Consider the following 15,964-nt stretch of genomic DNA (forward strand, 5'->3'; position numbering starts at 1 on the left):
CATCTGGGAACCTGTCTGGGGCCGATGCTCGAAATCAACTGAGCTATCCTCAGCACCTGAGGCTGATGCTCGAACCAACTGAGCCACTGGCTGTGGGAGAGGAAGAGAGTGAGATGGGGGAAGAGGAGGGGATGGGGAGGGGGAGGGGGAGAGAAGCAGATGGTTGCTTCTCCTGTGTGCCCTGATCAGGAATCAAATCTGGGACATCAATACTCTGGGCATCAATACTCTGGGCTGACACTCTATCTGCTGTTTTGTCCTTTCTTTCTTTTTTTTTTTTTTTACAGAGACAGACAGAGAGATAGAGACAGAGAGATGAGAAGCATCAATCATTAGTTTTTTGTTGCACGTTGCGACACCTTAGTTGTTCATTGATTGCTTTCTCATATGTGCCTTGACCGCGGGCCTTCAGCAGACCGAGTAATCCCTTGCTCGAGCCAGCAACCTTGGGTCCAAGCTGGTGAGCTTTTGCTCAAATCAGATGGGCCTGTGCTCAAGCTGGCGACCTCGGGGTCTCGAACCTGGGTCCTTCGCATCCCAGTCCAATACTCTATCCACTGTGCTACCGTCTGGTCAGGCTATCTGCTGTTTTTAAGTAGATCTTAATAGTTCTTATCACTAGAAAAAAACAACTTATAACTATGTATGATGATGGATGTTAACTACACATTGTGGTAATCATTTTAGAGAAAGAGAGGAAGGGAGAGAGGGGAGGGAGGGGGAAAGAGAGAGAGGAAGAAGGAGAGATAGGGGAAGGGAGGGAGAGAGAAAAAGAGAGAGATCGATTTGTAGTTCCACTTATTTATGCATTCATTGGTTGAGCCATGTATGTGCTCTGACCAGGAATTGAACCTGCAACCTTGGTGTATCAGGACAACGCTCTAACCAGCTGAACTACTTGGCCAGGGCACTGTGGTGATCATTTTATAAAATATACAAATATCAAATCATTTATGTTGTATACCTGAAACTAATATGTTATGTCAATTATACCTCAATTTAAAACTAAAGATTTGATTCCCAATGAACATATAGAAATAAAAGAAAGTATATATATATATTTAGTAACCTCAAAATATATGAAGTGGGCCCTGGCCGGTTGGCTCAGTGGTCGAGTGTCGGCCTGGTGTGCAGGAGTCCTGGGTTCGATTCCCGGCCAGGGCACACAGGAGAAGCGCCCATCTGCTTCTCCATCCCTCCCCCTCTCCTTCCTCTCTGTCTCTCTCTTCCCCTCCCACAGCCAAGGCTCCACTGGAGCAAAGTTTGCCCGGGCACTGAGGATGGCTCTGTGGCCTCTGCCTCAGGTGCTAGAATGGCTCTGATTGCAGCAGAGCGACGCCCCAAGATGGGCAGAGCATTGCCCCCTGGTGGGCATGCTGGGTGGATCCTGGTTGGGCGCATGCGGGAGTCTGTCGAGTCTGTCTGCCTCCCGTTTCCAGCTTTGGAAAAATACAAAAAAAAAAAAAAATATATATATATATATATATATATATATATGAAGTAAATATTAATAGTGTTAAAAAAATTGAGCCTGACCAGGCAGTGGCGCAGTGGACAGAGCGTTGGACTGGGATGCGGAAGATCCAGGTTCGAGACCCCGAGATCACCAGCTTGAGTGCGGGCTCATCTGGTTTGAGCAGAGCTCACCAGCTTAGACCCAAGGTCACTGGCTCGAGCAAGGGGTTACTTGGTCTGCTGAAGGCTCACAGTCAAGGCACATATGAGAAAGCAATCAATGAACAACTAAGGTGTCGCAATGAAAAACTGATGATTGACGCTTCTCATCTTTCTCCGTTCCTGTCTGTCTGTCCCTATCTATCCCTCTCTCTGTCTCTGTAAAAAATAAAAAAAAATAAAAAAATTGATCAGTTTTTGATGTTGCGGGATTTTAACACATAGTTCTCAATTAACAGGTTAAGTAGAAAAAAATATCCAGCAAGAATATAGGAAATTCAGCCCTGGCTGGTTGGCTTGGCGGTAGAGTGTTGGCCCGGCATGTAGGTGTCCCAGGTTCGATTCCCTGCCAGGGCACAGAGGAGAAGCGCCCACCTGCTTCTCTGCCCTTCCCCCTCTCCCAGCCAAGGCTCCCTTGTAGCAAAGTTGGCCCAGGCACTGAGGATGGCTCCATGGCCTCTGCCTCAGGTGCTAGAATGGTTCTGTTTGCAACGGAGCAATACCCCAGATGGGTAGAGCATTGCCCCCTGATGGGCATGCTGGGTGGATCCTGTTTGGGCACATGCAGGAGTCTGTCTCTTTGCTTCCCTGATTCTCACTTCAGAAACATACAAAAAAAACAAGTTAAAAAAAAATTCAAACAACATAATTAACAAGTGTGACCTAAGAAGTGTTCAGAATTTTGCATTTAGAGAACACACATTTTTCTCAAGGACATGTAAAACAAGCAAGTATTAGATCACCTTGACACATTTTACAGAAAGAATAAGTATCAAAAGAAGCATCACACAAGACATAACCTTTTTTTTTTTTTTGAGAGAGAGGCAGGGAGACAGGAACAGTAAATTGCTTCTGCATGTGCCGACTGGGGAATTGAGTTGAACCAGCAACCTTTGTGCTCCGGAACGATGCTCCTACCACCTGAGCTGTCTGGCCAGGGCTTAATTTTCTTTTCTTTTCAAGATAGAAAGGGAGGGAGAGAGAAGGGAGGGGAAGAGAGCATTCATTGTTCCACTCAGCTATGCTTTCACTGGCTGCTTCCTGTGTTTGCCCCGACAGGGATCAAACCTGCAACCTTGTTGTTTCAGGATGATGCTCTTACTTGACTAAGCTAACCGGCCAGCAAGATACGACCTTTAAAAAATTCTTTTTTAAAAAAATGAATGATTTTAGGGAGAGAAAGGGGGAAAAAGAAAGAGAAACATTGATTTGCTGTTCCACTTATTTGTGAAATCACTGCTTGATTCTTGTATGTGCCCTGACCAGGATTGAACTGCAACCCAGGCAGATTAGGATGATGTTCTAAGTGACTGAGCTATCTGGCCAGGGCAAGATATGACCTTTGACGTCAGTGTCCTTAGTCAGAAATTAATAATAAAAAGACTTAAAAATCTAGAATTGAACAATAGTGTGTTGAGGTTCTCAAACATTTGGTCTTAGAATCTCTTCATACTCCAAAAATTACTGAGGGACCCAAACAGCTTTTGTTATATGTTATATCTATTAATATTTACTGTACAGAAATTAAAACGGAAAAATCTGAAAAATATTTATTAATTCTAAATATGCCATTTAAAAATAATTAAGAACAGTGTATCTTATCATATTTATGAAAATAACTATATTTTTAAAACATGGCCTTGTTCGTATATGTTTTCAAATCTCCTAAATGTCTGGCCGGTGGGATTCTCATATCTGTCCCAGCATTCAGTCTGCTGTAGCCTCTGGGACACTTCATTGTCTCATTGTGAGAGGATGAGAGTAAAAAAACCAAATAACATGTTAATATTATTTTCAAAGAAGTTTTTTCTTTGCAGATCCCTGAAAGGGTCTTGGAGATCCTTAGGGTCTGAATCACATTTTTGCAATAATGGAACAATATGTAATAAAATTAGCCGGATACAAAGTAAAAGTTGTGCTTTAAGGGAAATTTACAGGCTTAAATATGTATTTATATGAATAAAAAAACCCAGTTACATATCCACCTTATTAAAAAGACATACATACACACACACACACAAAACAGAACAAACCCCAAAGAAAGCAAAGGGGAATAAAACAGAAGAGAGCACTCAAAGAAACAATATTATAAAAGAAAAAGGAACAAGATGATGAAGAATGCACGTACACACGCATATACAATGCACACATATAGATACATGTAGACACAAACCCCTACAAAGAAGAAAAGCACTAGTAACTAAATCAAAACATGGACAAAAGGAAAAACAGGCATTTCACAGATGAAACACATGGCCAATAAACACATAAAGAGGTGCTTCACATAACCTAAAATCAGGGAATGCCATGTCAAGACCATTCCCTGATTTGAGGGGATACAACTTTACACCCTACTTGACTGGAACAAATTAAAAGATGTTGAAGAGGATACTGACCTACAGAATCTCTTACACCTGCTGGTGGGATGTTAACTTGTGACCTATTTTGGAAAACAGATGTCATTGTTTCAAAATGGAGGTGAAAAATGACCCAGCAATTCAACTCTTAGGTTATTCCTAAAAAATAATCTTGCACATGTACAACAGACTTACAAAAATGGTTCATAGCAGCACTGTTTATAATAGCAAAAACCATGGGAACAACAGCAAAGCACATCAACAGAAATGGACAAATAAACTGTGGTCATTTATACAATGGGATATTATTATCAAAACAAATGCACTTCAGTGACAAGCAATGTGGGTGACTCTTAGTAATGTTAGGCAAAAAACCTCCCAAAACAACAACAGTAACAAAACAACAAAAAAACAAAACCAACAAATTCCCAAAGACTACATATACACAGCATGATACACTTCTTATAAAGTTAAAAGACGTGACTACTGAACACGGGATTCAGAGTGACGGCCGCCTGGGCTAGGGGAGGCAGGGACTGGGAGCAACCATACGGATAGAAAAATGCAGATTATTGTCCAGTTCCCAACTTTTATTTGGGATGATGGCTTCTCAGATGCTTATATCAGTAATAAAAGTAACTAACTAAAAGAGGGCTATGTAGGAACAGATGCTGAGTCTTTCACGAACCATGGACTGACTATATATGTTTCTTCAACAGAGACAGACAAATACCAGGTTCAGGCTCCAATAGGTTCTTTCACTGAGCACAACATGCTTCTTCCTCCTTGCAGGGTAATTCCTCACCCTCCACATTCCCAATAAGCCTCCTGTGCTCCTCTTCTCCACCCTCCTTCTGCAAAGCCTTCCCCTATGACATTGTGATCAGGGGTCTATGAGCCCATCTCCCTCCCGAACAGTGAATTTGTCAGGGCACGAGGCTCTGTCTACATACATATCAACTGGATATGCCCTTAATGACCTCTGCCAAATCTTGACCATCTTTAATTTTTTTTTAAATTTTATTTATTTTTTACAGAGACAGAGTGAGTCAGAGAGAGGGATAGACAGGGACAGACAGACAGGAACGGAGAGAGATGAGAAGCATCAATCATTAGTTTTTCATTGCATGTTGCAACACCTTAGTTGTTCATTGATTGCTTTCTCATATGTGCCTTGACCGTGGGCCCTAGTCTACGGCCATACACCCTGAACACGCCCGATCTCGTCTGACCGTGGGCCTTCAGCAGGCTGAGTAACCCCTTGCTGAAGCCAGAGACCTTGGGTTCAAGCCAGTGGGCTTTTTGCCCAAACCAGATGAGCCTGAGCTCAAGCTGGAGACCTCGGGGTCTTGAACCTGAGTCCTCTGCATCCCAGTCTGATGCTCTATCCACTGCGCCTCCGCCTGGTCAGGCCATCTTTAATTTTTTTTTAAATTTTATTTACTGATTTTTTAGAGAGAGCAGAAAGAGAAAGAGAGAGAGAGAGAGAGAGAGAGAGAGAGAAGGGGGGGGGAGTAGGAAGCATCAATTCATAGTTGCTTCTTGTATGTGCCTTGACCAGGCAAGCCCAGGGTTTTGAACCGGCAACCTCAGCGTTCCAGGTCAAAGCTTTATCCACTGCGCCACCACAGGCCAGGCTAAATATTTAATTTTTAAAGAAATATTTTATTTATTGATTATAAAGGTGTGTGGGGGGGAGTGAAAAGCATCAACTCATAGTAGTTACTTCTCATATGTGCCTTGATTGGGCAAGCTCACAGTTTCGAATTGGCAATCTCAGCACTCCAGGTTGCTTTATCCACTGCACCATCACAAGGCAGGCAGATCTCAACCATCTTGACAAACATTGACCTGTTTCAGGCCCCAATTCAAACTGACTGTTTTAGGAGGTCACATTGAGGAATTCTTCCCCCTAACTCTCTGTCCCTCCCTATTCTTCCCTGTGGCCCATGCCCAGAGTTGGGATCCTCCAGAGACAGAGAGAGGGACAGATAGGGACAGACAGACAGGAATGGAGAGAGATGAGAAGTATCAATCATCAGTTCTTCGTTGTGGCACCTTAGTTGTTCATTGATTGCTTTCTCATATGTGCCTTGACCATGGGCCTTCAGCAGACTGAGTAACCCCTTGTTCGAGCCAGTGACCTTGGGCTCAACCTGGTGAGTTTTGCTCAAACCAGATGAGTCCGCGCTCAAGCTGGTGACCTGGGGGTCTCGAACCTGGGTCCTCTGCGTCCCAGTCCAATGCTCTATCCACTGCGCCACTGCCTGGTCAGGCGGGATCCTCCTCTCTTGCCTGGTCAGTGGCCTACCTTCAGTCTTTCTCCACACTGATCACCAGAGATCCTTCTAAAGCAGAGGTCCCCAAACTTTTTACACAGGGGGTCAGTTCACTGTCCCTCAGACCATTGGAGGGTCAGACTATAAAAAAAACTATGAACAAATCCCTATGCACACTGCACATATCTTATTTTAAAGTAAAAAACAAAACGGGAACAAATACAACATTTAAAATAAAGAACAAGTAAATTTAAATCAACAAACTGACAAGTATTTCAATGGGAACTATGCTCCTCTCACTGACCACCAATGAAAGAGGTGCCCCTTCCGGAAGTGCGGTGGGGGCTGGATAAATGGCCTCAGGGGGCCGCATGTGGCCCGCGGGCCATAGTTTGGGGACCCCTGTTCTAAAGTGTATTTCAGATCTTGTCTTTCCCTGATTAAAACTCTTTCATGGTTCCTCACTGCCCTGAGGATCACTCCAGACTCCTCAGGTCTTTACCATGAGGCCACCTGGTGACCACCACGCTTCCCTCACCCACCACACAACCACGCTGTTAGCGCCACTGGGTGTGCTGTGGCTTCTCCTGCAACCCATGGACCCACTTCACCCTATGCTGCATGGTCAGGGAGCTACCCTCCTCTAAGTTCCTACTGCAACACGAACCCCAATACCAGACCACTGATCACTCAGACAGCTCCATATGTACCTCAATCAGCTCTTAGCACAGCAACTTGCACATAGTAGGCAGCTTTTTCTAGGAGAGAGGGCTTCTTGTTTTCTTTCAGATATTTTATAAGACACGATCTCTTATCATAGCTTTTGGATTGATGCTAATTTTAAAGAGGTTTTTTTTTTTCCCTCTGACCTGCTGTAATTGTCCACTTGCCCCTGCCCACTCCAACCAGTATCTTGGACATTCCTGTGTTGGCACAGTGCCAAGTCTGTGGCCTTTGCTCATTAAGGACAAGCAGGGGGGCCCACCAGAACCCTCAGTGCTCCCTGGTCCTGGAGCCTTCACTCACCGTATTGAAGTACTCGACACCGGTTGCTTCAAATGCCCTAGCCACAGCTTGGGTAGTGGCCACACAGGCTATAGGGTGACCATTGCCAATGGACTTGCCCATGGTGACAATGTCAGGAACGAAGTCTTCACCCTGCAGCTGGAAGGCCCAGAAGTGCTTGCCTACTCGGCCAAAGCCCACTTGAATCTCGTCTGCGACAAAGACCCCTCCGGCCCTGCGGATGTGCCTGTGGCAGAGGACAGACGGCTGACTGAGGGGACTGCGGTGAGAGGGATCAGAGAAGAAGCTGGGAGGTCCTGGGGTGCTGAATCCTGTCTCTGCCAACAGTAAGGTTGGGGCCTTAGGCAGATGGCTGGCCTTCTAGGGACTACTATTTATTGAGGGGCTTTGAAAAATCTGGCAAACAGGTGAGGGTGGGATTTGGAACAAAGACTGGGAAACTCCATTACAGCCCAGGCCTCCCTGGGGCAGCCTCTCCGACCTACTCACTCTGCCACCTCTGGGAAGTAGCCAGCAGGGGGAACAATCTGCCCTCCCACACTGGGCAGAGACTCGGCGAAGAATGCAGCAATCTGTGCAGAGAAGGAACGTCAGAAACAGTCATGGAGGTGCAGAGTGGCAAGCCAAGAGAGTCCTGCTAATGCTGGCTCAGGACTGCTTCCAGCAGGATGATGTACCATCATCACTGCACCCCCATCGCCCAATCTGGGCTCCACATCACATCTGAGGGTTTGTGACTCAGTTTTCTTTAAGGCCTCAAACCAACTCTAACGACTTGGATGCCTCCAGACTCCTGTACTTAGCATGCCCCAGACAAAATCCCCTGATTTCTGACCCATAAGCCTGTTCCTCTCCTGCCCCCATCTGGTGACTCCCAACCCTCCCACTTAGAACAGAAATCTGGCCTATACCCTCACCCAGCCCCCTCCTGTGTCCGTCAGTCAGCACAGCCTGACTCCTTCTGTGTCATCTCTACACTCACTCCTTCCTATCTTCTGGGATGCTCCTGCCTCCCACACATCTGCCAGTTTCAGCCTTGGCCTCCTGCAGGTGCCTTCAAACTGGATGCCTCTTTCAGCCCACCCTCCACTGATGACCAGGGTGATGCCTCAACCCAGACACTGAGCGGTCTTATTTAAAACCTTTCAATGACCCTTTCTGCTTATAGCAATGACTTCTAAACCATATTCTGCCTCAGAGCTGCTTCAGAGCTACTGCTGGAATGACAGAAAGGCCAGTGGGGTGGAGAACTGTTCCCCTACCCGTTGTCACCAGAGCAATCTCTTTTCTGGTTTTGTATAAGTGGGTGGAGAGCATCTGAAACACATAGGCCATACTTCCTGCCCACCTTCCTACCCATGCAGCCTGCCTGTCTCCACTACGTATCCCGTGTGTGTCTGTCACTCCTTCAGTGAGCTCTCACAAAAATCACTAACTTCCTCCCCTCCACTGTCACCGTGACACTTTTTCCAGGGTACAATGCAACTGTTCCATCTCTGCCTGCACCATCTTCACTGCACTGACTTAGGTTGGGTACCGCACTGCTTACTCACCCTCAGGTTGACCCCATTCAAGTATACCCCTGCTCTTATTATTACTCTCTCTCTTAAAACCCTTTGAAGGTTCACCATGGACTCCAGCCCTTGGCACCATGCCTGTGGCCCTTCGGCATAGGGTCCACCTGCCTCTCTAGGTTCACCTCTTGCCCACTCAGCCTAGCCCCACATTCACATGATTTCTCACCTCTGTGCAGGCTTCCCTCTGTTTAGGATGCCTTTCCTCCTACTCCTAAACCCACCTTGAATGGCTAACTCCTATTCACCCTCTATTCCTGAAAGCAGGCAGCACCCACCAGAACAGCTTGGGCCCAGGGACACATCTGGTTGAGTCTCTTAGGGCCCTATCTCTAACACCAGTTGGCAACAGTGGAAATGATGTTCACTGTTGGCTGGGTTGGACCCTTGCAATGTGGTTACCTGCCTGCCCTGCTCCTGTGCATTGCTGATCAAATGCTTCACCTCGCTGGCATAAGCCTTGGCTGGATTGGGATGGTCCTCCCGGTAGAGGCCCCGGTAGGTGTCTGGGAGAGGTGCCTGTGGGGAGTGACAGCACTGTGTCATCCAGGCTGGGGACAGGAACCAACCCGTTGCCCCTTTGGGCCATTCGTACCACATGGACCCACTCCTTCTGTCCATCCAGGTCCCGAAACTTGTAGGGGCTGATGTCGATCAGGGAGCTCAGGTGACCGTGATAAGCTCTGGGGAGGAGAAGGGAAGGTGGGCTCAGGGTCAGGTGGCATGTGGTGTTTCCGGCCTGGCCTTGACCAGTGTCTGTGCTCCTTAGGAGACACAGCTTTCTGACAAGGAAGGTCAGCATCCGACACAGCCCCCAAGTCCTAAGGCTGGGCTGAGCACAGGCCGCGGGGCCACTTACTATTTGTATCTGTGTAATAGGGGCTCATCAGTTAGGCTCTGTGGGCTCAGTTCTGTCTGTGAAGTGGATGGCTTTCCCTCGGGGTTGAAACGAACTTTAAACATGCTGAGGCTCTGACCCTGGGCCTGCTCCTGTGCAGGACATAATCACGGGAGCCGCTGTTGGAACTTTTTAAAATTCGGAATGCTTCACAAATTTGCGTGTCATCCTTGCATGGGGCCCTATTAATCTTTTCTATATTGTCCCAGTTATAGTATGTGTGCTGCCGAAGTAAGCACCAGAACAGTTTTTAATACCTCAGATGTGGAGCCTACTCTCACCCCTCACAAAGCTTTCTCAGCTCCTCAGAAGCTGCCCTCCTAGAAGAGAGACTGGGTGTGTGTGTGGGTGATCTCGGCAGCCATGGCCCCTCATCCTTCCTGCCCAAGGCACCCCAAATCAGAGCCTCACTGATCCCCCAACAAGCAGTGGCCCAGGCTCCTGGGAATGGCACTTACTGGTCTAATACCACCACATCCCAGTGTCCTGTGTACTGGCGGGCCAGCCTCAGGGCTAGGTCATTGGCTTCCGATCTACAAGGGAAAAGGTGGGCAGTGCTCAGACAGCTGTTCAAGGCTTTCCCTGCTGGAGATCTGCTTCCTACAGAGAGACCCTGGGGTAGGGTGTGGGGGGGGGGGGGAGGTAGAGCCCTGCCAGCAGCAAGAACATTCTTGGGACACCATTCATTAATCATTAGTAAAAACTCATCAGCTCATCAAATGCCTCTGTGTGCTAGGAGCTGAGGGCAACAACAGTACAACAGCCAGGTCCTGACCCTCCTGGAACTTATATTCAAGTATGTGGCATGAAAGCCAAAAATCAATCAATCAATCAACCAATCAACCAAAGAAAGAGCATTTTGATAAGTGCTCCAGGAAAATCAGATGGTGCCCAACTGTAGATAAGGGGGTGTTATGAGCTGAATTGTGTCCTGCAAAATTCATGTTAAACTCCTAACCCCAGCACCTCAGGATACGGCTATATTTAAAGAAATGGTTAAGGCCCTGGCTAGGTGTTTCAGTGCACAGAGCACTGTCCCAGTGTACTGAGGTTGAGGGTTTGACTCCTGATCAAGGCGCGTACAAGAAATAATCAAGGAGCACACAACTAAATGGAACAACTAAGTGGAACAAGGAGTTGCTGCTTCCCTCTCTGCTACTCCCCACCAACACTCTTTCTCACACATCAATGGAAAAATTTTAAAAAAAGAAAAAAAAGAAGAGGAAATTTGGACACAGAGATACCAGGGATTTATGTACAGAGAGGAAAGGCCATATAAAGACAGCAAGGTGGACATCTGCAAACCAAGGAGAGAGGCCTTAAAGAAACCAAACTTGCCAACACCTTGACCTTGGATCTGGCCTCCAGAATTGTGAGAAAATAAATGGCTGCTGTTTAAACCTCCCACTCTGTGACAGTGCGTGGTATTTTATTCTGGTAGCCTGCACTACGATAGGGTGTCAGGGAAGGACTCTAGGAGGAGGCATCCTCTGCACTGACTCCTCAGGGGGAAGTTTCCAGGTACAGCGAGCCGCATGTGCAAAGGCCCTGTGAAAGAAAAGTGCTCGGTGTGCTCAGGAACCGAGAGGACAGGGAGGCCATAGGTCAAGTGGGGGAGAGGAGACCTGCAGGGCCATCTTCACAGAGCCTTGGAAGGAGCCTGGATCTCCTTAGTTGCTGTGCAAAGCTACTGATGAGTTTTAGTATATGTGCTGCCAAAATGAGCATGCTACTGAGTTTTAACCAGAGAAGAGACATGACTCAGTTCCATCTGAGGAAACGTGTGTGTGTATGTGTGTGTGTGTGTGTGTAATAGAGTAGAAGGTAATTAAAGTGGAAGTGAATCCCCTGAACTTCTTAGGTTTAGTATGTGGCCCCTTTTCCACCCACAGTAGTCTTAAATTAAAATGAAAAAATACTCTATTATCAATGAAAAAAAAAGTGGAAGTGAGGAGACCACAGAATGAGAGCAGATGGTCCATGGAGATGGACAGAAGCGGATGGAGACATCCTGGAAACAAGTGCTGTGAGCTTGATGCAGGACTGGGAGGAGGGAGGGTTTCTGCCTGAGCACAGATGCAGATGGTACTGACATTTAGGTGAGCCAGGGCAGGGGGGATAGCAAAAGGGATGTGCTTTTGGGAAGCTCTGGGGTAGGTGCCTGGGAAAATAAGGGAGAGCCGGGGCCATGGCCTCACATCAGGTCTTGGCAGAAGACAATCACTTCCTTATTGACACGTGAAGTTGGGTGGTCAGAGATCTGAGGGAAGAACACATGGGAAGCACCTGGGCTTGAGACACAAATTTGGGAGGCACCAACATGTGGAGGTTATGCAATGCCATGGGGACGGACGAGATCATGAAAGGAGAGGGCTCAGAGAGGATCCACCCTGAGGAACAGAGGAAGAGTCGGCAAGAGAGACGGGAGGAGCAGCCAGAAGCCAGGGGAAACTGGGCGTGCGCAGCGTCTTAGAAGCAAGACCAGAAGCATTTCCAGAGTAGTAACTCTGTCAGTACTGCTGAGACGGAGTGAGATGAGGGCAGCAGGGACACCACTGGTCTGGCAACATGGAAGTCACTGGAACCCAGAGTGAATCTGGTACAGTAAGCCAACACATGTTCCTTTCTCCACTGCCAAGACAGCTCCCTCTCCTGGACCCAGCTCCCTGCTCGTCCCAGCAGAGAGGTTCCAGTTCTGGCTTCTACCCACTATGTGGATGGCCCTGGGAAAGCTAGTTTCTTTCTTTGAACTGCTATTTCCTTATCTATAAAATGAATATGTAAATTCCACTTCCTAGAAATTATTGGGACTGATCAATGTACTACATAAATGGCAATAATGATGATAAAAGTTACTATAATCTGCCTGGCCAGGCGGTGGCGCAGTGGATGGAGCATAGGACTGGGATGTGGAGGACCCAGGTTCGAGACCCCGAGGTCACCAGCTTGAGCGTGGGCTCATCTGGTTTGAACAAAAAGCTCACCAGCTTGGACCCAAGGTCGCTGGCTCGAGCAAAGGGTTACTCGGTCTGCTGAAGGCCCACGGTCAAGGCACATATGAGAAAGCAATCAATGAACAACTAAGGTGTTGCAATGCGCAACGAAAAACTAATGATTGATGCTTCTCATCTCTCCGTTCCTGTTTGTCTGTCCCTGTCTATCCCTCTGACTCTCTCTCTCTGTAAAAAAAAAAAAAAAAAAAAAGTTACTATAATCTAAATGCCTCAAACTATGATTTGTTGGAATGTTCTCTCCCAGGATGCTAGGCTGATTCTGGTACATGTCATTGCCTGCCACTTGTCTCCACTCCCACTTCTAGTGTGAGCTGTCCCCGCCTGTCATCTGGCTCTTGAAATGGCACCTAACAGTGTCCATTCTTGTTCTCTCCCAGCCCTGATGACATTACTTGCCTGATCTAAACCCTCTGATGACTTCCCAATGCTCTTAGGATAAAATAGATTCTTTACTTGGCTGATCAGCCTCTGGGTGAAGGGCCTTGTCTCCCTTGCAAGTGTCGGCTCACAGCTTCTTCACTTTCTCACTGGCTGCCTTTTAGTGCCTCAAGTGTGGTGGAGTACCATGACTCTTCCTGCTGCAAGGCCTTTGCCTAGGTTGTCCTGTGTGCTGACCAACCTTGACAAGAACACTCATGATAGAGCGGGCAGCACTCTTCCTCCTCATCTACTTATCTCCTCCTCCGTTTAGTCTAACATCACCTCTTCAGGGAAGTCTCCCCTGTCTCTCTCAGGGCAGGCCAGTCTGCTCTTATGCCTCATTATACCCTGTTCTTTTCCTCTAGGCAATGATCCCCTTTGTAATTTTGTATTTTTTTAAGGAATCATTTGATGTTTTTGTTTCTTACTGGCAAGCAGGGGTTTGGGCTGTAGTCCCCAGCACTGTGCCTATGTATTCCTAAGGCAGAAATAAAAAAAAACACATTATCCCGACAAGCCCTAACAAAGATCCTGGAAGGGAGGTTATGACACCCCTAATTAAAAGACCAGGAAAATGGGTCGACAGAGTAAGCACAGGGTCTACAGCTGGGAAGCCTGGGCACCCACAGCGCAAGGGCTCTCTCTTCTCCAGCCATGCTCAGTTAGCTATACTATGCTGCACACTGGTGAGCAACTCTCTTCATCTTGCTCGGGGGCTGGCCGCAGTGCACTTACCCAGAATTCAGGAAATAAAACACACAGAGCTTCTCTGGCAGGGTCTCGGACAGCCTCTGTGCATAATCCACGATGTTGTCGTGCAGGTATCGGCTGTTGGTGTTGAGCACTTGGTTCTGTTTGTGAGCTGCTTGGACCACGAGAGGGTGGCAGTGCCCAACTGGAAGAGGGCCATCTTCATCACATGGTTGACTCTGCTCAAACAATCCTACCAGGCCTCCCCCACCCCCAATCTATAAACCCAGCCTGGAAAGATGCAGTTATAGAGGGAGAGGTGGAGAGGAAAGAGGGGTCTGAGGGCAGAGGTGGGAGACAAATGCCAGTTCTGGAAAGGGAGACCTAGAAAGGAGGCGCAGAGACTCTGGCAGAAGGAAATGTTCTCAGGCAGAAACCCAGGTCTTTGGTGGGGACTGGTTTGATGTATGCAGGGGGGGCGTGTCTATTGGTGGGCCTGACCTCACCAGTCAGTAGGGGCTGAAGGTAATGACTGCCCAAAGGCCAAAGATGATGCTAACAGCGTATATGTGCTGGGAGCTCACCAGGTGCCAGGCTCACTCAAAGCAAATTACAAGAATTAACACACTTGATCCTCTAAAGCACCCTGAGGTGGGTGCCTAGTATTATCATGTCTATTTTTCATATGAGCAAACTTAGGAACAGAATTAAGTAACTTGCCTAAGATTACAAAGTTAACACGTGAAGGACAGGGGCATGAACCGAGTGTTTCTGGGACTAGAGCCCTGCTTTTAGCCTCTATTTTATTAAGGTGACTGCTGAGTCACAGACTTTCCTCCCATCAGCTCTGGCAGCCCGATGTGGATAACTGAATTCCTACTTCAGTGTTCTTGTCCAGGACCTGAGATGGTCACTGGGGCTGCAGCTCTGCCATGACCCCCAGCACTCGGCCAGGGGAGACCATTACTGGTCATGGCTGGGCTGACTGCTGCTCTCCAAGCTTGACATCAGTCCCAAGTGGAAATGGACTCCCAGGTTTCTGCCTGGTTTAGCACAGCTCCTGCTTGGACTACAAGTTTACACCAGATGGGCTGGGCCTCCGCTGCTCAGCTCAACCCAAATTCTCCATATATCTATGCACCTCAGGATCACCTCTGGACCCGATTCACAGGCTTGGCCTCCTCTCCTGCCCGGCCAGCCCAAGGGATGGTACTGACCGTGAGCCACATTGTTGATGCAATCGATGTATTCTGCCCCTTGTTCATCATACATGTACTGCCCTTGGCCCCGGACAATCTTAATCGGATCCTCAGGAAAAAAGAGTCTGCAGGAAGAGCTGTGGGGACAGGCAGAAAAAGTGTACAGCCATGTCTGCAGACCTGGAGGGAGAGGTCCACCCATCACAGCCCCCCCCCCCCCCATTTCTGGAAAGGGCAAAAGCACGAAGGGCACCATGTTGCTTCCCTGCCTTCAGTTTCCCCTCCACAGGTGACGACTGGGAAGGAGGAAAAGGAGGGGTAAGCAGTTACTAAAACTTAACTTGTTTCTTAAGTCATCTGAAGGCTACGTGGTCTTATTGATTTCCGCATGTGCCCACATCAGTCCCTTGAATCCCGGGGAAGGTGGCCGCCCAAGACCCACGGGGCTCCGTAAGGTAGTGCTCCTTTGCTGGGATGAGTGGGAGGAAGGGCACCCCCACTAGGTGGCTGGCTCGCGCCCCATGTCCCTGGGGCCCTCAGCACAGGTCACGGGCAGACGTTCTCTAAGGCTGCTAGGCTCCCCACCCCCACCCTCGTCTGAACTCACTCCCTAGTGGGCCAAGCCCAGGTCCTGTGGCGCGCCGCCTGGGCGAGGTCCCCCCAAGTCCCAGGCAAAGGCCTTTTCCAGAGGGTAAATGCCAAGAGCTCTGAAGCGGCTGCAGCTGGGATCGGCTCTTGAGCCGCAGGGGCCAGGGAGCCGGGAACGCTAAAGCTGATCGAGGCCGGAGCCCGCGGGCTCCGCGCAGGACGTACGAGCGTTGTGTGTGCGCGCC

At 48.2% G+C, this 15,964-nt stretch overlaps 1 protein-coding gene and 1 non-coding gene across 4 annotated transcripts in view; both read right to left on the reverse strand.

The window, feature by feature from the left end:
* PHYKPL (5-phosphohydroxy-L-lysine phospho-lyase) overlaps window positions 1-15,964 on the reverse strand; it is a 33,048-nt gene that overhangs the window by 16,933 nt on the left and 151 nt on the right. Inside the window, exons 2-8 of one of the 3 annotated variants that reach the window (XM_066388320.1) lie at window positions 15,150-15,268; window positions 13,978-14,137; window positions 10,267-10,341; window positions 9,506-9,593; window positions 9,313-9,429; window positions 7,826-7,908; window positions 7,337-7,562 (exon numbers count right to left, since the gene is read on the reverse strand). In XM_066388320.1, the coding sequence (XP_066244417.1) occupies window positions 7,337-7,562; window positions 7,826-7,908; window positions 9,313-9,429; window positions 9,506-9,593; window positions 10,267-10,341; window positions 13,978-14,137; window positions 15,150-15,268 (868 nt within the window). Of the gene's footprint in view, window positions 1-7,336; window positions 7,563-7,825; window positions 7,909-9,312; window positions 9,430-9,505; window positions 9,594-10,266; window positions 10,342-13,977; window positions 14,138-15,149; window positions 15,288-15,964 lie in introns of those variants that run through there. The other 2 variants (XM_066388322.1, XM_066388321.1) reach the window with 2 other exon arrangements.
* On the reverse strand, window positions 9,942-10,047 carry LOC136377836 (U6 spliceosomal RNA). The gene has a single exon (XR_010746458.1). It is a non-coding gene; the product is annotated as a U6 spliceosomal RNA (small nuclear RNA).

Source organism: Saccopteryx leptura, chromosome 6, assembly GCF_036850995.1.
Source record: "Saccopteryx leptura isolate mSacLep1 chromosome 6, mSacLep1_pri_phased_curated, whole genome shotgun sequence".
In the NCBI taxonomy this organism is placed as follows: domain Eukaryota; kingdom Metazoa; phylum Chordata; class Mammalia; order Chiroptera; family Emballonuridae; genus Saccopteryx; species Saccopteryx leptura.